General features: G+C 37.8%; 1 protein-coding gene across 2 annotated transcripts in view; it reads left to right on the forward strand.

The window, feature by feature from the left end:
* Prkg1 (protein kinase cGMP-dependent 1) overlaps positions 1-24,567 on the forward strand; it is a 1,098,375-nt gene that overhangs the window by 428,190 nt on the left and 645,618 nt on the right. For both annotated transcript variants that reach the window (XM_057777191.1, XM_057777190.1), the window contains exon 3: positions 6,744-6,857. In XM_057777191.1, the coding sequence (XP_057633174.1) occupies positions 6,744-6,857 (114 nt within the window). The remainder of the gene's footprint in view (positions 1-6,743; positions 6,858-24,567) is intronic.

Here is a 24,567-nt window from a genome sequence, read left to right on the forward strand (position 1 = left end):
TGCCTGCACGTTTAACTACTTTTAGTGCTCTAGAGCTCACTTATTTTCTGATTCTGAAAACAAGGATTGTTGTGGTTATTTTATTTTGTGTGCGATGTTTTTGGAAATATTTTATAATTTAGTTCAGTAAAAAAATAAGTTAAATATATTTATTGTAGTCAAGACCAGGTAGGGACTCAGATTTGCATAACAGAAGGAGAAGAAGTAAAAGTCGTCCCCTGTGGACCCTCAGTCTCCGCGAGCTTCGCGCCCTTTAGGAGCTCTTTTATTGGACTGGATAATGAGCACTGCGTGTTCTTTGTTTAAAGAGCATGACTGTGGCTTTGGTGAGATGGCCCAGTGATTAATAACACACGATGCTTCGGAAGAGGATCTCTACTTGGTTCCCAGTATCCACAAAGCCGCCCACAACTGTCAATCACTCTAGTGCCAAGGAATCTGCTGCTGCTTCTAGCCTCTATGGACAAGCACTCATGTGCTTCTCCTACTTGTCAGCAAAACACTCATACACATAAAATAAAAACAAATCTTAAAAGTGTATTGCTATGATATGTTAAAATGGCCTTTGAACGAGAGGCTTTGTCATAATAACAGTACTGTATGAGCATCAATGGTTATAGAAAGCATGAGTGCAAAAGCAGCCTAAGGAAACTTTGATGTGTACACATGTCTACCAAGACACTGATTAGCAAGACACAATCAGCTGGTAAGTAAAATCAAACTTTAAAAGAAATCTATAATACTAGAACAATCCAGTTTCACACAGATATTTATTCAGAAACCAAATAATAATAATAAGTTTAATCTCTTGAAGAGAGAACTAATCATTTAAGGGGCAGGAGTTGAGATCCAGGGAAACCACATCGATTGGGATGGGAAAGCAATCATGAGCAGCTACTGGATAGGTTCTGATACTCTTTCTTTCACTCATAACAAACTCACTTCTTACAGGAAAAGCGTTCTCTCTCTTCCTCCCTCTCTCCTTCCCTCCCTGTTTTTCTCCCTCCCTCCCTCCCTGTTTTTCTCCTCCTCCCCCATCATGGATTAAGGAAGATGTGAATGACAAGTATGGAGAGAAGCCAAATCTCTAAGTCTGTCTTCTGTTCATGGGAAGTGGATGGCTTCTCTCTATTTCTCTCTATCACTGCCTTGTCACTTTCTGCATCCTTCCCTAAGTAACAGCACCTCTGATATAAAATGACCCTGCAAGTCAGGGCTGGTAGGATCTTTAACTGGTTGAAAAGGAAGACCCAGAGATGAACTCCTCTCCCTAAAGAATGTGAATCTTTGCCCATAGCAACATGGCTCAATTACCAGAATGCAGAAAGATCTGTTTAATCTAGTAACTACACAAATCCTTATCAGAGGACAAATATCATATAGCTACAGCCTTTAACTTACAAAATCTTAAGCACATATTCAAGATGTTTGGGAAGGAAGGAGACGGGAGTGTTGTGTGAATGGGAACCTAGATATAATACCTGTTTCCTTTTAATGGCCAAAGAAGCTGTCATCAGTATGTCAAGAATTTGTTGCAACTGAGCACAGTGTTCACAATCAGTTGCTGACAGCCATTCTCTTTCTAGCTGCCAGTAATAAATTGTTAAGTTAATTCTACTTATCAAGAGAATCCTTATGGCTCAAAACCCTACATTAGGAAAAAAAAAAAAAACAGGATACACAAAAGTAGGGTATTTGGCATCTCTTTATGATTTCGGTTTCTTTCTTTTTTATTGAAACTCCTGATTCTTATAAAACATAGGAAAAAGTGTAGATGCTCCCTAATAGCTCTCTTAACTCTTGGAATCTCCCCAGGGTCAAGCACATAGAAGGACACCAAAGGCAGAAGGCAAAGTGATGCCGCTAAAACTGTCAGGCTTTGGCCGGGCGGTGGTGGCGCACGCCTTTAATCCCAGCACTCAGGAGGCAGAGGCAGGTGGATTTCTGTCAGTTCGAGGCCAACCTGGTCTACAAGAGCTAGTTCCAGGACAGGAACCAAAAGCTACGAAGAAACCCTGTCTCGAAAATCCAAAAAAAAAAAAAAAAAAAAAAAAAAAAAAAAAAAAGTGTCAGGCTTATGCTCTCTGACTCAGCCCATTTTAGATCACAAATAGGCATATGGCCCCTGAAGCAGAATCAATAATGTATTCAGCATACTATAATACAGCTGTCAATTATTCAAGACAGTGGCAGGAGTAAGAGAAAGAACAAAACTATAAATAACACTGACCACCTTCCACCCACTGCTTTCAACCTCTTCTTCTGGGCAAACCACATTAACAATTTAGAAAACTCCAAATGAGTTGTATGTTTCTTTGCCTATCATATGATGGCCAGAGGACAGAGTAAAAGTCACACCAAGAAGATATCAGATTATAAAACAAAAATAGTAACGTATTAGGATCAATGTAGAATATTAACATGACCTAGATTTGGATTTACTGGTCCCCAAATAAGTTCTGTTTGTTTGTAGGAACTTTGGGATTAGTCAAAGGGAAGGAACACTTTGAGTAGTCTAGACCTAAGATAGTTTGAAAAGTACTTTTCTGCTGCCCTTTAGAAAGTTTTGTTTGAAATCTAAAATATTTGAGAGTCAAATTGAAGTATTAAAATAGTTATGAATAAATAATGATTAATTTCATCTTTGTTTTAAAAGAAATAGAAATTATATTCATTATGGTTGACCTAAGGGAAATTCACCAAGATGAATCACCAAATTTATTTTTAAAAAGTCATAATAATATAGAACTTCTAGGGTAGACCATTCTATGTTTAAAAATCATACTGAAAATCATAATAACATAGAACTTGCAGGGCAGACCATTCTACATTTGAAAGAGCACTCCTCTATGCCATGAATGCCTCTGACATATGAGTCCCTGATCTGTCCCTCCTCTCTGTTACTAATTCTCATCCTCACAACATCTGAAGGAAAATAAGCAAATAAATTATGATTCAGGGTAACAAGTTATAAGCATTTTCTGTTTCTGGTTTAATTATGTCTGTTTATTAAATTGTTACACCAGCAACAACAAAAAAAAAACAGTGCTTTAAACTGTGTGGGACATGGTAGCCGATGCCTGTAATTCCAGCACTCTGAAAGTAGAAGAAGAAAGATCTGAAGTTCAAGATCATCCTCTGCTACATAGAAGTTTGAGCTTATCTAGGGCTATATGAGGCCCTGTCACAATATAAAAGACAATACTAAAGAAACAAACAAAAACGCATAGTTTTTTTAATAAGCATCATTTATCATATGACAGCAGACCCTTATACTTCCTTGGTAATTGTGGGCATACTGACCTTTCAGTATGTAAACTGACCTAAAAAAGATATATCCAAACTAGTATTTATCAAATATAATATTGAATAATTTATTTTAACTATTCTAATTAGTAAGGAATATAAATGTTTGTTGCCAGCATCGGTTATTAATATATAAATGAAGAGTTAACATATATATAATTTATACCTATTTTTCAACAAAAGGTCAGTTAGGTGTAAGAAAATTAGGCAAATAAGATTATGAAAATAAGGCAGGGTGTTGTGGTGCATGCCTTTATCCTTTTACTTAAGAGGCAGAAATGGGCAGAGCTCTGTGAGTTCAAAGCCCGTCTGGTCTACACAGTGAGATTCTGTCTAAAAAAGAAAGGGAAAATAACTTGAAACTAGAAGTGAATTTGTGTGTAAATTCCAAAAACTAGAGTTTCACAGTGTTTGGGGAAGAGCTTTCTGGAAGCCATAAAATTGCATGGTATAGTGGCTTACAAGATGAGTGGTTGTCCATACATTTAAATAGACAGATGTTATATGATTATATGAATATGGTTTGTCTAGAAAGGAAGGATGTTCACAGGACTGGGAGTGATGCTCATGGTGGTAGTTAAACACTTTCTTTTTTTTTTTTTTTTTTTTTTTTTTTTTTTGGTTTTTCGAGACAGGGTTTCTCTGTGGCTTTGGAGCCTGTCCTGGAACTAGCTCTGTAGACCAGGCTGGTCTCGAACTCACAGAGATCCGCCTGTCTCTGCCTCCCGAGTGCTGGGATTAAAGGCGTGCGCCACCATCGCCCGGCGGTAGTTAAACACTTTCATCTTCCTGTATGAGGAGTCATCTACATTTCATAAGTTAGGTCTAACACCAAGGTCTAATGATTTACTTGAAGAAACCTCTAGCTCAAACAAGAGTCCATTTACTAGTTCCCATGTAGATTGACAAGGATCTTCTGAGTAAATTGGTAGCATGGGGACCTTGGGGGAGGGTTGAAGGAGGGATGGGAGAGGCAGAGAAGGAAACAAAGAAAAATGTAGAGCTCAATAAAAATACAACCAACAAAACAAACAAAAAGCAGTCCTGATGTTGATTCTTGTCTTTTATTGAGCAGGTGTTGCTAGAGATAGTGTAACTCTCACTGTGCAAATGGATTCTTCGTAGATGTTTCTTTCCACCAAAACCTTTTAAATGCCAACCTCAAAGACAGAGAAGCAGACTCGCTTAGTTACTCCTTTCTCCTCTAAGCAGTGGAGGTTTTGTTTTAATTATATTTACAGTGTGAATTATATTTATCATTCACACTAGAACCTGTAGACTGACAGCTTTAAAATGCATTGGGAAGCTATTACTTCTAAACCTCGGAAGCGTCCAACTTCAAGTCTGTAGCCTCTGAAGCGAGAGAGCCATAAAATGTTGTCTGAACAATGATAAGTGTGAGCATTCTCCCATACTCCCAGGTGAACCACTGATTTTCTTGGGTTTCTGTTTTCTTCTCTTGGTCTGGTAATGATTTGAGTTCAAAGGTTTTCTCCTCACCACTGTTACACTTCATTGAGGGAATCGAAAAACAAATTCTTTGATTAAAACAGAAAACCTGTTTTCCTACATAGGTTCAGTTTCTGAAGTAGCTGATGGGCTATTGGAATATATTGTAAATAATTCTTACTTCCATTTAAATGATAAACAAACATAATGAAAATTACACCAGCAATAAGAGCAGACATGTAGTAGACATTTTTTACAGGGTTAAGTATTTTACTTGCCTTATATCATTTAAATGTAAAAATCATCCAGTGAGATAGATATTCTGGCTTTGTTGATTTTACTAGTGAAGAAAGTAAATTGCCAAAAAGCTAAGCGACTTTACCAAACGACACAGGGTTGGTACCTAACAGTTAAGAAAACTCCGTTCTGAGTCTGATTCAGATAATGTATTAATTTCTTGACTACCATGCTATAATCTTCTCTGTCTCATTCTTGGGTGTTACATGAAACTTTTAGGGAACAGATTCATCCCTAAAATAAAATGGGGACACACTGTATTTATGAATAGATAGATTCCCCAGACTGGCTGACATAACTAGAAAGAGGGAGTTCCCTTGCTATGGTCAGTAAGGGAGCCTGAAAAAGCTGGAGAACATTTGAACTATGCTGTAAGTGGAAGCAGTTCCTAACCTTTGGAATCATTGCCTCTGCTCATTCACAGCTCACTTATACAGAATAACTCAGTACCAGTATGGCAAGTAGATTCTTGGTTTTGTCCTAATTATCCTTAAAACCCCTGTCCACAGAAACTGCTTAGATATTGAGGCTCAGAGGGAATACTTCCTACAGGGTAGCCGGTACCTCCCAGATGCATAGATGAATCATCTTTAATGGTTAAGATTTACACCTCAAAGGGTGTATGAAGGTAAATCAGACTTTTTAAAGCCAATATTATGATTAAACTTGATTAGCTAAATACGGGAATTAATTTGTTCTCAATACTTTACAAGAAAAGAGCTATTGCAGAAACAGGGCCATAAAGGGACAGTGGTGACACTGGTGCATGGGACCTGAAGTTAGGACAACACGGGGAACTATCGTCATGGCTTCGTTCTTTTACCAAGTGAGAGGTTTTCTTTTCTACCATAGAAAAAGATTAGAAAAATAGCAAAAGTGGAGAATTATCTCTAGAATAGAATGCCTTGCTTTTTATTTCTCCCCTGGTTGTGTTGGGTGATGGAAATTTTAGGCCACACAGCTGTGACTTTTAAAATTAATGTTCTCCCCTGCATCCCCCATGAATAGCACTAGCCTTCCTTATTTGTGCAGCAATCTGTGCCCAGCGTATAGTGTTTCCTTAGCTTTTTCCTTCTTTAGCATTTTATTTTCCCAGCTCATTGTGAAGCATAAACAGTCCTCCTGCTTTATGGTTGCTTTTATCTGACTGACAGTCCACTTAACAGGCTGGAAAGCATAGAAATAGTTTGCCTTAGTCGATAAGATGTTTCCAAATAAAAAGATACCAAGATCTGCAATTAAATAATGCCCAAGGGTCAGAGTAATTTCTCTCTTTATAATAACTGCCTTGCTCAAAATGAGAATTTCCAAGTCTGAAGCATGCTGTAGAAAATGTGCCCACTTACTCGAATTTGCTTTTGGAGGTAAAATAATGTTAAAATTGGAATTACCATGGTTTACTAAAATTACATATGGAGTAGTTTCATATGCTCATGTTTCTGCCCCATCTTTTCCTAGCCTTTTCTTAGAGTCTCACTTTAAATCTGCTAGTGAAGAATTTGAGATGAGATTCTTACGACACATTTTTCTTGCTTTGCATATATCGTCCTTTGGGGAAAACTTGGTTTAAATTGGTTCACTGATGCATTTTTTTTAAACAAACTCAGTGTTTTTCATGTCATAATGAAGATGCAGCAAATGAAACAACATGGGAGAGGGTTAAAATAACATGTTTTGCCTTCTTCTTCCAGATGGGAAGGTTGAAGTTACAAAAGAAGGTGTGAAGCTGTGCACCATGGGTCCAGGGAAAGTGTTCGGGGAGCTGGCCATTCTTTACAACTGCACCCGGACCGCGACCGTCAAGAGTAAGACTCATTTCCCTTTTGCCACGTGCCTTCAGTGTCTTCTTTCTGTCCGCCTTTGCAGTGATGATTTGATGCTGATTGGTTGAATCTGTGTCATCTTGTTAGTCTATCTTCAATTTTTTGCTCTACCATCGAGTTGACAAGTGTTTACTGGTGACAAGGCCATTGCTGACCATATACTTTATTTCTGGCATGGGATAATGATTGTTCTCATAAAATTCTTACGGTAGAATTTTTTTAAATGGTATAATTTTTTGGTTCAAATTTACAAGGAGAAAGGTCTTTCCTTTTTTTCCTACAATTAGATCCTGGGGTGATATTCTAGAACATTTTCAAGCTTTTTTTTTTTTTTAAGACTATATGAGCCATAATGAATCCCACGTGTTGATTCTGTGATGCAGGAAAGGTGAGGCAAGAAGTGTTCTTTGTCTCACACAAACATCCCTAAAAAGAATACATCCTGGATTCTAGGGCTGCATCTGAGCATATTTTCATCTTCAGCTGCTCATCAAGTTGTATATTGTAGCAGTTGATCTTTTCTCTGATTGAGCTTGTTTTAAATCGGGCAATAAAGCAGCTTATTTTCCTGATTTTACATGTATGTGTAGATGTGATTTCTCTGGAAATGCTGGATGTTCAGTAGGAGCAGCTGCAGCAGCTAGAGGGAAATTTGTAGTTTTCAAGAAACCATCTTCCTGTGCAAAGATAAAAGGGTGGTATAATGAAGAGAGCTGGATTTAAAACCAAGAGTGGAGATCCAGTGTGTCATTAGGCAAGTGTGTGTGATTCAGATTTTCCATGTTATCCCATAGATGATTTCAATGAGAAATTTATGATGAGCATGTTTTGTTTTATTTTTAAAAAGTTGGCAAAATGACAATTTATTAATACAAATTAGCATTATTTGGATACCACTGAGTAGTATTTTCCCCCAAGTACATTCTATTTTTGGCAATATGCCATGAAGGCTCTAGCTGTAAGGTACTCAAGAATGTCCAGCCACTGCAGGTCCCAGATACAGCTGCCCATGGCTTTCAGTGAATGATTTTTCTTCCAAAGTGCTACAGCAACAGATTTGCATTGGGGGTCATTCAGGAGGGCTCCTTCTTGGCCCCCAATTATTGATCTTAGATAGCAGAACCTTCAACTGATAAGTACTGTCATGATTCTCTTTCCTGATATCGTTTAATTCCACAATGCAAAAAATTGAGAGCCATGGAAACATAAGAGATTCTGGGCAATATTAACCCATAATAAAGAGCCTACGATGGAAAACAAGCAGCTAGGGCTCCATTAAGCGAAACAGATTTTACTATTATGTTTTGGTTTTGTAAGAAACATATTTTTAAGGCAAACAAAGGAGCAGAAGAGCACATTTTTGTTAATATATGTTTTCGTAGAATTGTGAATAATTCTTGCCATTTTTAAATTTCTGAACATTTCAGCCTAGTATAATACTGCTCATTGAATCTAATTGGGACAACAAATTTCCAAAGGTTAGCATATGGTAATCACACCATACCTAATCACATTAAATATTGAATTAGAATATTGGAAGAAATATTTTAAAGAACTAGTTTGTTTAAATGGATTTTATAGCTAATTATTATTATGAGATAATTACTTTGCTTCATAAAGATCAGTGATCATATCCAGGCTCTATAAAATGGTGTTCATCTTCACTAGCTGTTATATACTCATGTTTGACAAATTTAGATAGGCATTATGCAATCTGAGTTAGTAAGAAAAAGCTGAATGTTGGGTGCAAAGTATAATCCTATCTGTTTCCAAGTCAAAATATCTCACACTGAGGAGAATAAGTGATGGCGTCGTTTTTCTTGAACATAAACTGAATCACACAAGGGTATGCCTGTGTGTATGTGTGTGCATTTCACTTCATGGGGCCTACTTAAGGCACGGAAGTTGCATGAAGACATGATACTTGAGCTTGGGGTATAATAAGTTGTCTCTGTATTTGCAGTTATAAAGGTTATGGGCATAAGTATGGGATATTGCTTATGAAGAACTATTTCTTTTAGCTGATGCATAAGAGCTGTAAGGTACAAATAATGGTTGTTTGTAGCTTAGAACTGTTTGTCATTTCTCCCTTCTTATCCAAGGAGACTGCACACATGACTGTGGGCTGTAAGCACCATTTTTTCTTTATGCTGAAACTAAACACACAGACTGAACACTTTATAATTCTTACTAGAATTCAGCATGGATATATTTATGAACAGTGACTACAGAATATAACAGCAAAGACTAGCTTACTCTTTACATGTGAGACTTTAAAATATCCTTAAACGTATTTACCTTCATAGGTCCAATACTTTCTCAGGATTCAGTATTATTTGATAGTCCGCTTCTTAACCATCATTTCGCCAGTGATGAATATTAAGTATAGTCCTATTGGAGTTCCAGACTAATACACCGTTCTGTTCATTTCAAAATCAAAGCATCTGATTTTGCATAACACTACACATCTGAGGAAAATGTCCTTCCTGTGTAATTAGTGTATCTATTCATACCTTTGTTGCTCTTAGTTTTCAAGCCTTGGTCTGCCTTCCATAATTAAAAATGTTGATAGTTTCTCTTTCTTCCTCCTTAGGCTGACTGAAAACGATCTATGCTTTTAGTGCGTTCATGATCTCAGAGTAGTGGCTCAATTCTAGGAGGCAAGCAAAGGACCTTCAATGAACATCAGTTTATCTTCTTTCGTGGAAGCACTTTTTCAAATTTACCAGAACATGAGAAAATTCCGTCAGCCTCCCCTGATAGTGAAGGTGATCACAGATCTTTTCATATTGGAAATATTTTTAGACTTCTTAGTAAAGCTCCAGATTGGTATGAAATGCTCTAAAAGATGTTTCATCATGGTGAGCCAACTGAAAGAAGCATTGTGGTAGCTTGAAACAAGCTCTTTTTTTATTTTCCCCTGAGGTTAAAGCTTTTTTTTTTAACCTTTATTGGTTCTTTGTGGATTTCACATCATGCATTTCGACCCCACTTCTCTCCCTGTTCCCACGCATCCACCCTCTACCGTTGCAACCTCCTCCACACCCCCCCCCAAAAAAAAAAAACAATTAAAAGAAAAAGCAAAAATCAAACCAAAGAGAGACAGAGGCAGAAAGACAGAGAAAGAGAGAGAGAGAGAGAGAGAGAGAGAGAGAGAGAGAGAGAGAGAGAGAGAGAGAGAGAGAGAGAGAGAAGAATCTTGTCACGGAAGCTGTGGCCAATCGAGACACACAGTTTACCCTGTAGTCCATTCATCTTTGTTTGTAAGTGTTCATTGCCAGAATAATTGGTCTGGCACAAGATCTCAGCTCTCCTGTTCTCATTCCCTCAGGCCTGATTCACTAGCACTCTGACAACAGGGTTAGCTCTACTGTGTTGCCCAGGGAAGGTGTAGGGCCGGTTCTCCTGTGTACTGCAACTGGTCAGGCAGGACTAATTCTCTCACTCTCTTGACCCCGGGCCCAGCTCTCTTACCTCTTTTTAGTTTTGTTTTGTTTTGTTTTAATCTTTCTTAGACAAACAATCAACTGCCCTTCTTCTAAAAGTACATAAATGTATATCACTAGTTGTTCTGATGACCCTGGGAGGAAGGTCTGAGATTACCAGGAACAAAAACTTTTAGTCCTCAAAACTATAGTGATGTAGGAAGAAAAACTCCGTGGCATGGTACAGAAGATGTGTATGTATGGTCTACTCCTGTCTTACAAGGTAGCACCTTTGATTTATCCTCAAGGAATGAAGGCAGAAAATGAATAAAATTAACATTATGTTGGAAACGAAAATCTAACAGCTTTAAGAGTCTCAAGCTGTGGTATGAAACTGGCCACTGGGATTGTACCTGTCCAACTACAAGCCCTACAGATGCCAGGGAATGAGAAAAGAATCAGTTGGTACAGTTGGTTTCTGCAACATATTGAATAATTAGTGTCTCTCAGATTGTGTGGACTTTTCAGATTTGTCTAAGTGTTTGGCTTTGTCTGGAGAAAGGAGTTTTACTGTGCAGCTTTCAAAACCCACCACAGGCAGGGGCCTTGCCTTGGCATTCCCCACAGCTGTGTTTTACCGTATCTCCCTAAGTATCACTCCAAGAGTGCTTGCAATTTACACTTACCCCGGGTCTCTTACCTGATTTCTGCACTCAGGATTCTTCAAAATATCTAAATGAAAAAGGTGCTGATGCCGGGCTTCTAAAAACAGAGAGGAAATATGTTTGAGTGGCGTGGAGGACAGGGCCCAGTGATCGGTACTTAATATATGCCTTTTCATGACATCTGTGTTGTGCTTTATTTTTCTTTCATTTCCCATGACCAGTTCACAGCTACATAAGGATGTTCATGTGGCTGAAGGTATATGGCTTTTTGTTTCACCTCTCGTTCACAGAAACTGGGATGTTTTTTGCTTTAAAATACCAAATTAAGCAATGTTCCCCTTACACCGAGTTTGCTCACACATTGTTCAAATAGTGTTGTTCAAATCCTACTCCATAAAAATCGAAGACTGAAAGAATTCTTTGTCAGAAAGAGCCTCAATACTAGGTTAGGAAGATTCACCATAGGAAGTTATCTAAGGCATGTGCCTTTGTTGTCTGGGTAGATATTTTATGGGGCTGTTTGGACAAAATATCTCTCCAGATTATTTATAACAAGTATTTAAAAATCCCCTTGTAGTAAAACTATTGAGGGTTAACACAACACAGGCCAAGCAGACTTAAAAAAAATTCAGACAAATTAATGACTTTGATAACATCTGGTAAAAACATTTTTCTGCCTTACTTAGAACGCTTTCAAGATTAAATCCCTAAGCTTTTCTACACTATCGGGAGAAGAGAAGCTGACTAATTAAGGTATTTTAGTGTCAGGGACATTTTATAAATAAACAAAAGGTTTGGATTTTTTGTTGTTTTATTTTTAACTTTTAAAGTAAATTTGAGCCTTTGTAGGGAAATGGCTTGTGCATTCCCTTGCATCCCTGCCAAGTGTCGGAAGAAGAAGAAGAAGAAGAAGAAGAAGAAGAAGAAGAAGAAGAAGAAGAAGAAGAAGAAGAAGAAGAAGAAGAGAAGAAGAAGAAGAAGAAGAAGAAGAAGAAGAAGAAAAGAAGAAGAAGAAGAAGAAGAAGAAGAAGAAGAAGAAGAAGAAGAAGAAGAAGAAGAAGAAGAAGAAGAAGAAGAAGAAGAAGAAGAAGAAGAAGAAGAAGAAGAAGGTAAATGAATGGAGAGAGAAAAGAAGAAAAGACTGGGTTTTTTCTCTGATAACTCTACATGCTGTGTATGAGATGGCTGTACCTAAAATGTTTGCTATGCACCATATGAAAATAAAATGCCTTTTATTGGCAGCTTTTTTGTTGCTACTGAGAAAGAATCATCAATGAGGTCCTTTAGTAGTTTCGGACCTTGGAGACATCTTAATATGACTGAAAAAGAAATAAACAACCAGGTTGTCTTAGAGAATATCATTATAGGTCATGGTAAAGCATCCTTTTTATGATAAGGATATATGGATGCAAATGAAGAAACATTGTCAGCAGCAGCGGTTGTTGTGCATGCTTCTTACCTGGCATCTTAATGAGTGCCAGCAGCTGCCCGCTTCCATGGTCCCCGTCCACAACAGGAGTAGGACAGGTGACCAGGTGACTGTGTTAATGAGCCTCTGGCCTCTGAGGGCAAATCTTTCACAATGCATGTTTTACTTTCTCTCCATCTAATAAATGCTTCCTGCCAAGAATCCTGAAGAGCTTGGGAGAACACACAAAAGAGATTGAAGGGGGACTAAAAATCTGACCCTCCTAGAAAGGAATTATCCTGTGTGTTCCCCAAAATTTTATCATTCGAGATAATGAAGCAAACAGTGCATCCTGAAGTAGATACACCTGCCTAGTGAGCTCAGAGACAATGTTCTTAATGAATTATCATTACCTTATGAATTGAACAATGTTATGATATTAAAATACAGTGCCATAATTCATGAGAAGTAAGTCTCTTTGATGAAGCAGCAGTTCACTAGGTACCAATGACGTCATGTAATAGAGTAGCTGTTCAACCAGATAGCCAAAGCTAGCCTTTACTCTCATTCTGTGATCTATATAGAGTCTGGGTGAATTTAAGGGTAGTGATTTTTCTCCTTAAATTTTAAAGTGACTGTTACAATCAGAATCTGCTTACCATTTATATCCAACTACTTGCATCAAAACCATCATCTAATTTCCATGTTGATGAGGTATGGCTGACAATCATAGTTAACAATACTTCTAGAGAGAAAGTAACTAATTCCTTCTTACAACTAGATGAATTACTGCCCCTCCTTCCTTTAATTGTTCAGTCTCTAGCACGTTCAGTGTTCCTTCTCTTTCAAAACAAGTCAGGCTTTGCCTGACAGGCTATTACTTTTAAAGGCTCACAGATAATTTAATACTAAGTCTAACCAATAGGCAAGGAAGGCTGTGTTTTTACTTTTTCCCCCCAGAAATTTCTTTAATCCTGAAAGGTAATAGCTTTTCCACGTGGACCATGATATTAGAGGCCCCACAAATTGTGAAGCGTGGCTCAGCTTTGGCATACTAATTCCTCAATTTATTTATTTACGAGGAGACTATTTCCGGATTCACTCTGGAGACTGGGGGAAGAAAACAGACAAAAAAACAAAGCGACAACAAAAATCAGTAGTGTCATAGGCCAGGAGTATATTTTCTGTCATTATTTTTAGTGAACAAGTCTCCATCCCTGGGTCGTGCTTTCCGAATAAATGCTTAGGTAGTAGTGACAGATGAGGGACAGAAAACGTTTGAGGACTTGGTGTTGCAGGAGGCTCACATTTTGAAATGGGTGGCATTGCTACCCTACTGTGATGGGGAAGTGACTGATACATGTTCTAGTTTAACAACTGTCCCATTCCGCATAGCTAGAGAGCGGCTTTGAGACAAGGGCTAGTTTTCTCTGCTGCTGCTGTCGGGTTTTGCATTTTGTCTCCACTCACTTAGGTTTCAAGGACAAGTGCACCTGTTTGATTCCTACCATTGCTCTCAGGACTCTACTTTCACACACAAAATACAATTTTTACAATTTTAAGCATCTTGTCACCTGACTCATGTTGAATCTGTCGGTTACCAGAGGATGAAGTACCACCGGAAAGGGTCCAAGCTGGAAGCCTCAGAGAGGTGTAATGAGGCCCCAGAACCAGTTGCACAGCTGACTTTGAAATGCCGGGAATCGTTCTGAATGCTTAATGAGATAAACCTTCATGGCTCAGTGTTTGAGACTTTGCTAAGTGGTTACATGTTTCATTTATGAAACTATTAGCTGTATTTCTTTTAAGTTGGCATCTGGAAAATTTGAAGAGCACTCCAACAACAAGAATAGCAAAGGAAATTGTTTTTCGTGGTCTAGCAAAGTGTAAGGAGATTCTTAGTGGTGACCAGAGCACCTTCACAGTCCTCATTTCCTCTGATGAGGGGAAGATGAGAACCTCAGCACTGGAGCAGTGTGTCTGAAAATGTGCTCCGTATTAACCGGATGTGTTTCTATGTACAGTTGTAGCTTGGTATCCATAGGAGTCATTTACTGTCCATGAAAGGTGCATACAATTTAGACAGACTCTCCCATGTGTTTCTAAGTATTTTTAGATTACATGTACTTACTACAATGTAAATTCTATGTAAATAGTTGTTAAACAGTTTTGTTTGGGGGATAATAAGAAAAGAAAGCTGTGTGTGTGTGTGTGTGTTCTGTACAAACGCTATTTCTTTAAGTCTTTTCTCGCTGCAGTTGGTTAAATCTGCAGATACAGAGAACTGACTGTGATCATAATAGTGTGTGTAATTTACAACCCATCATCCCATGCATTGTGTAACACAGTCCCCAAAATAGCCCGATGCTGGTACGAGAGACTGTCCCTGATTGTCCAGGGGAGAAGAAACACAAGCCACATCAGGATTTCCATTCGTGTGTTTCTCTGGTAGACTCTGATGTAAATTTTGATAATAGTCTTTCACATAACAATTATTATATGTATTTACTAATATATTTATATATAATATAATAGCACTTATTATAAACATCACCTTTCCCTCTTCCCACATATATGAACGCTTAATAAACTTAATAAGCCTATCTTCTATACCTAAAGTCTGAACTGTTAACTTTGATGTTTGTCAAAGAGTGGTACGTGAAGCAGTAAGATCAGCATCCCCTGAGCACTTCACTGGCAACCCTAACCCATTGTATAATAAGCATTCCAGATGTAGATCCTACATTTAAGGACCAGTAACAAGCATCCCCAGAATTACTGAAAGAATTAACCTATGCATATGTATAGCCTCACTTATATCAAAATTTCCATGTTGGAATATTTAAAGTAGAACATTAAGCACTATAATAAGTAACATGATTTTGGCACTTCAGGGCTATGCTTTCTTTGCTGTTGAACAGAGACAATCAAGAAAAAATGTACTTTCCTCCTTAAAACTGAGCTGTCTTTGTAGAATTCTCAAGCAGTGTGAGGATGTTATTTTGAATGATTTTAAGAAGTTAAACTAAAAGAAAAGGTTGAGGAGGAAGGAAAAAAATTAAAAAATCATGTGTGGTGGGGCCATGTTCTCAACACGGACCACTGTTTGATTTATTGGGTTTGATAGCTAGACTATTAGAAGGAAAACAACAAAGAGAAAGTTTAATTTGATTTCATTTGTTTTCACAACCATTGCAGTCTGATTAAACACTAACAAGTGTGAATGGACATTTCTAGAAAAACAGTTGATAACTGGTTAATGTGTGGGTTTCTAGGCTAGATCCCATAAACTGTGAAACCTCTTCTTCTAAATATCTGTTGGGTTTTACCAACATAGTTCCTATTGAGCTCCAGAGAGCCATAGATGCACTGCTTAAGTTTTTTGTTTTGGCCATTACAGGGTAGAAAGACTCTCATGTTGCACAGTCATTGAAGAACCAGAAGATCCCTTGGAATTGAGACTCTCTGAGTCTCTTAGAGACCAGAGACCTAGAATGTTGATATATACAAATAAGAAAGAGAGCCTGCTGGTGTCTGTAGCCACATGTAGCCATTAAGAATTGGGTTTCACTCACAGCAATCCCACTGAAATCAGGAACAAGACAAAGTTGTCCACTCTGTCCATATCTATTCAATATAGTTCTTGAGGTCCTACCTAGAGCAATAAGACAACAAAAGGAGATCAAGGGGATACAAATCGGAAAAGAAGAAGTCAGACTCTCACTATTTGCTGATGATATAGTTTACATAAGCAACACCAAAAATTCTGCCAAGGAACTTCTACAACTCATAAACACTTTCAGTAATGTAACAGGATACAAGATTAACTCCAAAATATCAGTATCCCTCCAGTACACAGATGATAAATGAGAAAGAAGTCAGAGAAACATCACCCTTCACAATAGCCACAAATAGCATAAAATATCTTGGAGTAACTTTAAGCAAACAAGAGTTGTATATCAAGAAATTTAAATCTTTGGTGAAATAAAATGAAGAAGACAGCAGAAAGTGGAAAGATCTCCCATGCTCTGGGGTAGGCAGAATTAACATAGTAAAAATGGTGATCTTACCAAAAACACCTACAGATTCAACACAATGCCCAGCAAAATCCCAGCAAAATTCTTCACAGACTTCAAAAGAATGGTACTCAACTTCATATGGAAAAGCAAAAATCCCAGTATAGCCAAAAACAATCCTGTACAATAAAAGAACTTCTGGAGGCATCACAATCCCTGACTTCAAACTCTACTACAGAGCTACAGTACTGAAAACAGCCTGGTATTGGCATAAGAACAGACAGGAGGACAAATGGAACTGAATAGAAGACCCAGATAATAATCCACACACCTATGAACACCTGATTTTTGACAAAGAAGCAAAAAATATAAAATGGAAAAAAGAAAGCATATTTAACAAATGGTGCTGGCATAACTGGATTTCAACATGTAGAAGAATGAAAATAGACCCATATCTATCACCATGCACAAAACTCAAGTCCAAATGAATCAAAGACCTCAACAAAAAGCCAGCCACATTGAACCTTATAGAATAGAAAGTGGCAAGTACACTTGAACACATTGGCACAGGAGACCACTTCCTAAATATAACCCCAGTAGCACAGACTCTGAGGGAAACAATTTAAAAATGGGACCTCCTGACCTAGAGAAGCTTCTGTCAAACAAAAGACATGGTCAACAAGACAAAACGACAGCCTACAGAATGGTAAAAGATCTTCACCAACCCGACATCAGACAGAGGTCTAGTCTCCAAAATATACAAAGAACTCAAGAAATTGGTCATCAAAAGAACAAATAATCCAATAAAAAGTGGAGTACAAACCTAAACAGAACTCTCAAAAGAGGAATCTAAAATGACTGAAGGACACTTAAGGAAATACTCACCATCCTTAGTCATCAGAGAAATGCAAATCAAAACAACTCAGAGATTCTATTTTACATCTGTAAAAATGACCAAGATCAAAAACACTGATGACAACTTATGCTGAAGAGGATGTTGGGTAAAGGGAACACTCCTGCATTGTTGGTGGGACTGCAAACTGGTACAGCCCCTTTGGATATCAGTGTGACAGTTTCTCAGAAAATTAGGAAACAACCTTCCTCAAAACTCAGTAAATACCACTTTTGGGTATCTATCCAAAGGATGCTCAATCATGCCACAAGGCCATGCGCTCAATTATGTTCATAGCAGCATTGTTTGTCATAGCCAGAACCTGGAAACAACCTAAATGCCCCTCGGCCAAAGAATGGATAAGGAAAATGTGGTACATTTACACAATGGAGTACTACACAGCAGAAAAAATATAAGAACATCTTGAAAATTGTAGGCAAATGGATGAAACTGGAAAACATCATTTTGAGTGAGGTAACCAAGATTCAGAAAGATAATTATCATATGTGCTCACTCATAAGTGGTTTTTAAACATAAAGCAAAGAAAACCAGCCCAGAAATCACAATCCCAGAGAACCTAGACAACAATGAAGACTGTAAGAGAGACTTACATGGATATAATGTACATGGGAAGTAGAAAAAGACAAGATCTCCTAGTAAATTGAGAGCATGGGGACCTTGGGAGAGGGTTGGAGAAGAGAGGAAAGGCAGGGAGAGGGGCCGAGAAAAATGTAGAGTTCAATAAAAATCAATAAAAAAAAAAGAAAAGGAAAAGAATTGGGTTTCATTATTATTCAGAATGACATGTGACTGTATACAGTTTAAACTCAGGTGACCTTGCCCTTGTGACTGGTCACAGCTTGAACTCAAGTGAACTTTGCTCACATGACCTTGCATAGCCCTCAGAATGCCCTCATAATATAAATTAGCTGGTGCCCTGGATAAAATTGGCTATTTTCCAACAAGGAGACAAATGAATGAATAAAATAAAACCTACACAGGTGATTGTTTTTTTAACATAATTAGTTTTATGAATTCTGAGAATTAATTTCATACACATATACATTTATCTTCCTGCATCCTCCAGATCCACTCCTGCCTTCTCTTGGGCTTTTTCTGTGAATGTGACAACAGAACCTGGAAAGTGAGTGGGGAGTTATCAGCAGACAGAGAGAAAAGGAGAAAAATAAATAAATAAACGACCTGGGATTGCTGAATACATCCTCTGAGGTTGAACCTTCTTTATTGGTTATGTTCTTATAAGACAGATGGCCCACTAGTAAACACACACTTTCTGCCGCACTTCTAATAGAACAATAGTTTAAAGTATCATTGTCGCCAGCCCTTCGGTGGGATCAGATAACACTGCTGACATCTTCCCCACAGCTTTCTTTTTGTTTCATTTCCAGACTAAATTGTTGTGGAGTGATTCTTATAGGAAACCGATGAGAAGAGTCTCTGGGGCTGGCAAGATGGCTCAGCAGGTTAAGACACATGCTGCTAAACTTCATGACCTGAGTTCAATTCCCTGGACCAGCACAGTAAAAGAAAAGCACCAACTCCTAAAGGTTTTCCTCTGAACATGAACACACACATATAAACGTTGCACGTGCGTGCACGCATGCACGCGCACACACACAGAAAATGCATCTCATAATTTTCTGGTCACAAAAGTAATGTTTTAATAAAATATGTACATGTTAAACTTTAAAAATCACTTATTCTCTACTACTGAGGAAAAAGATTTAATGTTCAGACATTATATATTTTCTCTGGACCATATCAGAAGGCAAGGTCACCCTTCTCTGCTGGTTAATGGCCTTGCTAATTCTGATCTTTGGACCCTTTTTATTTATGGTGTTATGTGTTTCTTTCTATTCCTAAGGAATTACTTTCGATCTAGATAGCGGATTTTGTTTTGAATTTCTTCTTAAGCTTTCTAATTATGTGGCAATACTAATTCCTTGTCTTCTAACTTACTCTTCTGTCTGTTTTCATTATGAACAAATGGCTCCCGCACTGCTTCGAGTGCGCATATTCTCCTCTGTCCGTGTGACGAGATGGCTTAAACTGGAAGATTAATACTTGCTATTCATGTTTCATGAGGAGAATGAATTAGGTGCTCTTATGACTGTCCTTTCTGAATGCAGCTGAAGAGAGTAGAATAGAAAGTAGTGGTGAGAGAGCCCACGCTAGTAGAAGATGAGTTTGCCAATATCTTCCTCGTGGTCAGCAGAACCGATCTTTAGAGCCATTATAACATTCTCCACATTTTGTTGTCTTCGGATTTGACTGTTCTGGTCTGGGATTTAAGCGTTGACTAAGTTGCATCGCCACTGGCTTCAATTTATGGAATAATCATGTTTAATGATTTTAATTGCTCAGCAGAACTGTTTACAAAAAAAAAATAGCCTTGAATGTTGGCAGGCTTGAATCATTTACAACCATGTCCCTGTCTCTGAAATCCCAGCACACTAGCTAAGTAGACTTTAGCTTCATCTTCAGAACTCTCACCGCAGCTTCAAGAGCAAGTGTGCTCTACTGCTCGTGTGAACTGGCCCTCAATTGTTATTAATATTAATGTTACTCCATTATCCACCCACAAAGGTGAATAATAGCTACAGTGTAAGAAACCAGTTTTCTGGTGAAAACTATCTTTTTCAATGGTGTTCTTGCAAAATTAACTATTTCACCACCACTTAGAGACTCCCTATGCTCCATTTACCAATAAGAATTGTGTTTCCCCTTGAGTTCTTTAAATGAATATGCATGCTTAACTTAATAGCTTGGATTTGCAATCAAACATTGATTCTTAGGATGTTCCAAAAAGCCTTTCAGAGATCTTCAAGTACTTTGTTTGGAAATAAGCTGATATTATATCTAAGATCAATCTTGTAGGACTTAAGAAAAGTGAAATAGGTTACCATGAGACCAGTGGCTAGTGTCTTTGGAATACTGATAGCATTTAGAACCCCATCCACAACATTTTATTTTTCAATACATATCATATGCATACAGTGATATTACTGAAAGAAAGGTATTGGTAGAGGTCACTGATAATATAGGGGATTTGTAACATTTTTATGTTTAAGTCCTCCCCATTAACTGTAGCTGAGGCCATGGTCAACAGTCTAAAAGAATAAGCTAAAGACAAGAATCAGAAGGCATGTTATAAATGTAAACAAAATATTAGTTTTATTGAAGGAAATAGTTTTTAAATCTTAATAATTTGATTTGATCATCTTAAAGACTTCAACTGAGTTCAATTTTTCAAAAAATGTACCTAAGAATATGAATGGCTTGAACAGAGGAGAGAAAGTCACAGAGCACCATTTTAAGTGAATGCCTATGCATATAAACTCAATCAAGATAGGAAAGAGACACATAATGTCTGATGTATAGATAGGGCATGTAAGTGAGTCTCAAACTCAGTAGGAATACTCTGCCTGTGAAGAAAGTCAATTTCAGTTAAAGGAATGTTACAGAGACTAAACTAAAAATAAGGAAACCTATAATGTTTGTAGATTTTAAGTCTATTTTACTATTCAGAATATTATTTTAAATATGGGTTGATTTGAAAATTTCTCAACTATGGATGGTCTTATTTTGGTTTGGACTTCCAGAGAAACAAAGTCCATCCTTGCAGGAAAGACATGTCATGGAGGAAGGGACAAGAAGCTGGGTGGTCATTTTCATTCACGTACAGGAAGCAGACAGAGAACCCAAGAAGTAGGACAAAGTCATAAACCCTCAAAACCCAGGGACTACTTCTTCTAGGAAAGCTCTACCTCCTAGAGGTTCCATTACCTTCCCGAACAGTGCCACCAACTGGGGACCAAGTGCTCAAATACATGAGTCTATGAGGGCTATTTCTCATTCAAGTCACAAAACAATGCTATAATATCACAGCCCATGTCTGTGAGAGTCTGTACCATTTAGATGTATGTGAGAACATTCTGTGGTGTTTTGGAACCACAGAATCACCTGGCACATTTCTCAAATGTGTCCTATCTTCAAATAGACCGGAAGTTAGCTCTTCTAGGTTGATAGTATTTCAACTCTTAGCAAGCTATTTGACCTCACTTAAGCTCCACTGACCTCAGTAGTGAAGGAAAGACAATAAAGTACATTTATAAGTTATGGTGAGATTTAAATAAGGTAACATATGTCAAGACTGAAGTGTTGTGTGTTCCAAATAAGAGCATAATGTGATCATTCTGGGGGCATCCAGGTCTACCATGACTGTCTGAATTATCATCTAACTTCAGAAGTACATTTCCAAGATTCCCTGAAATTTCTACTTTGGTGCCTTGATGTGAGGTATTTTTTTCCATTTAATTTTCTTGCTGTGTAACCCTATCTTTCTCCACAATCCCCGCCTACTGAAACAATACCTATTTGAAATGCACTTCACAGTTTACTTCCTTTCTAATTGTTTTATGGTTTAAATTTGTTTCAGTCAAATTTATGTTGGACATCTGCTATCTATGAGTCCTCATGAGAGAACTGTTTGTACATGGTGCCCTTGTGGGTTGATCCCAAAGAGTTCAGAATATGCTCTGTAATTTTGTAGCAACAGGGGGCTTTCACATGTGACTATGAGGTCCATGCGCTTACCTTGTGCATAGGATCATCGTCATATTTTTCCTTACTTGCAGAAATATTGCTGTTTTTCCATCAATTATTTCCCAAGTTTTATCAGATACTGCTGGGTTTTTTAAAGATACTGATAATTAGCACTGATTAGAAAAGAGACATGTGCACTAATAACCTTAAGTAAGTGAGTACAAAATCAAAAGTGTTGCAGTTAGGGCAATAGACCCTAATGATACTCAATGCTATTTTGAATAAGTGGCCAGTTATGGTGGCTCTCCCTTCTGATCCCCGTACTAAAGAAACTGAAGCAGGAAGATTCCTAACCGTTTGAGGTCAGCCTGGGCTGCACTGTGAGGCTCTATCTCAGTTCAAAAGGAACAACATGCCAACAACAAAATAAGGACAGTATTTGCTTAGACAAACAGAAAAACTCACTTTTCAATCAAAGTTTATGTTTAAATGACTCCCTGCTACTAAGGCTCCTTTTAAGCCACACCATTAAATGCTAATTGCCTTTTATTTTTATTTCTAAATAAAGAGCATATAATATCCTAATTGTCCCCTTAACACTATTGGTTGGAATAGTGGCATTTAAATATTTCCTTTCAAGTTAAAAATGGTGCAGAAATTGGAATTCTTCACGGAACTGGTGGCCATCAGGAGCCCTGTCTTGGAAGAGTCTTGTTTAGAATACCAAATCTCTGCCTGGAGATGGTTACACGGGGTTCATTTGCAGTAAGCGGCTGTGTAGCAGCTCTTGGAAGTAATTAGATTGCTTCATAGTTAGTTTTGCAAGCCTTGCTCAGTGTATGGATTCTTAAATAAACAGCAAGAAAATTATATTACAAAGAAATGACAGCCCACATACAAGTCCTCTAGCATAATAAAAACTGATTAAAGATGTTCAAGTAGGGCAAGGTCCTTTAACATCTACCTACAAGGCTCTCCTACATTTTCTTGTTGTTGCTAAATAAACATCAGAAGATTTTGATTACACTGCTTGCTTTGATATTATGTTCCAGACATCAATCAAGCTCTTGTAAGAGTCTCCTGGAAGCAAAGAGGCATTGGGATGTATTTTATTTTTCTTTTGAGATTCACTGGAGCTGTTATAAGGCCACACTTTCTTGTGCCTAAAAGAGTGGAGCAGACACCATTGGTGTGAGGTTACACCCCAAGGAGCTATAATGTGGCTTCTTGCTGGCAGCCACAACTCCTGCCCTTAGCAGCTATTCCCACTTGTTATTAATACCCTGTAGGACACAGGCTTTTCCCAGCAAGGCTCCTTTTGGCGACCGTTCTCATTATTACAGGGAGTGTTTATTCATCTCTCCATTTTGTGAATATGTTAGTCACCCTTATTTGTTAGCTTACCACTCCAGTTTCCTGACTACCTCCTCACATGCCTGCCTCCCTTGTTTTTGGTTTTGTTTTAAGTCACTAGTGCGCCACTTAAAAGCGCATGACTTGTGGAAGGAATACTTGAAGTCTACCCTCTTACTGAATTGTATGTGTGTGATTCAGTTTTGCCTATGATGTTTTCAAACCAGTCTCCGGGACATAGTCATCTTGTCTCAAGGGAGTTTTGCATCCTTTGTCGAATCCTGCATCTGTAAACCTGGAATTGTTTCTGAGTTTGAGCCATTTCGAGCCTTCCTGTCAGGAGTTTTGTCAGGGAGCAAGATGGATCCTTGGAGGTCATAGGAGGGTTTACAGCATCCATGGAGGTGATGGGGTCACACTGGAAACACGCAGTTCAGAATGCACAGTGTTTGTATCAGATTGCCATCATTAAAGTGGCTTGGAAGTCCATGCTGTGCTCTGTTAGAAGCTGGATGTAGATATATTTCCATTCTTTATTTCTTTCAATGATGACACGTGGAAGTCCCTTGGTGTTTTTTTTTTTTTTTAATAACCCCCAAACTGAAATAATGTCTGGGGAAAAGAAAGATCTCCTCTCTAATTCTAGCATCTATTCTTTAAGACAACTTAAACTTTAGTATTTCAAATGGATGCTGATTAAAGAAATGTTGAGCTTACTATAGTTTGATATTGTGAATAACTCACAGCACATTAGCTTAAAATAATGACTTTCTAAATCATTTCCTCAGTTATCCAGCAGTCACCAGATCGGCATCCTGTAGTTATTCTTCTCTGTGCGGTATTGTTTTTCAGGGGACACTCTCTCTTTAAATTCTGATTAATATTCAGATCACTGCCAAGCCTTTCAGTCTTTCCACATTTGTTCAAGGACATCATTAGATCCTGAGAGGGTGTTGGAGAGCATTTGCTGAACGCGAAAACACATGCATCAGTAACTTGATTTAGAAGGTTGGAAGGGCAGTAGCAAAATTTAGAACTGAAGGTTGGTGAACTTTAGGGGCAGGGAATGTAACTCAGTGGTGGAAAGCTTGCCTGTATGTCATGTACAATTCTCTAGATTTGATCCCCAGCACCAAAAAACAAAAGTTCATGAATTTTATCATCTTAATCACTAATACAAGCTCAAGATATTTTAAATGTTTTATAGTATTAAATACTTGAATTTCTAAACTTAAAAGTTCTATATCCTGAAACTTTAAAAATAAGAATGCAATTTTAAATACATACTTTAATCTGAAGTCATTCTGTCATAAGAAAGTATAGATTTTGAGTTTATAATGTTTGAGAAGAAGATACTTTGGGTGTTT

Source organism: Chionomys nivalis, chromosome 8, assembly GCF_950005125.1.
Source record: "Chionomys nivalis chromosome 8, mChiNiv1.1, whole genome shotgun sequence".
Taxonomy (NCBI): domain Eukaryota; kingdom Metazoa; phylum Chordata; class Mammalia; order Rodentia; family Cricetidae; genus Chionomys; species Chionomys nivalis.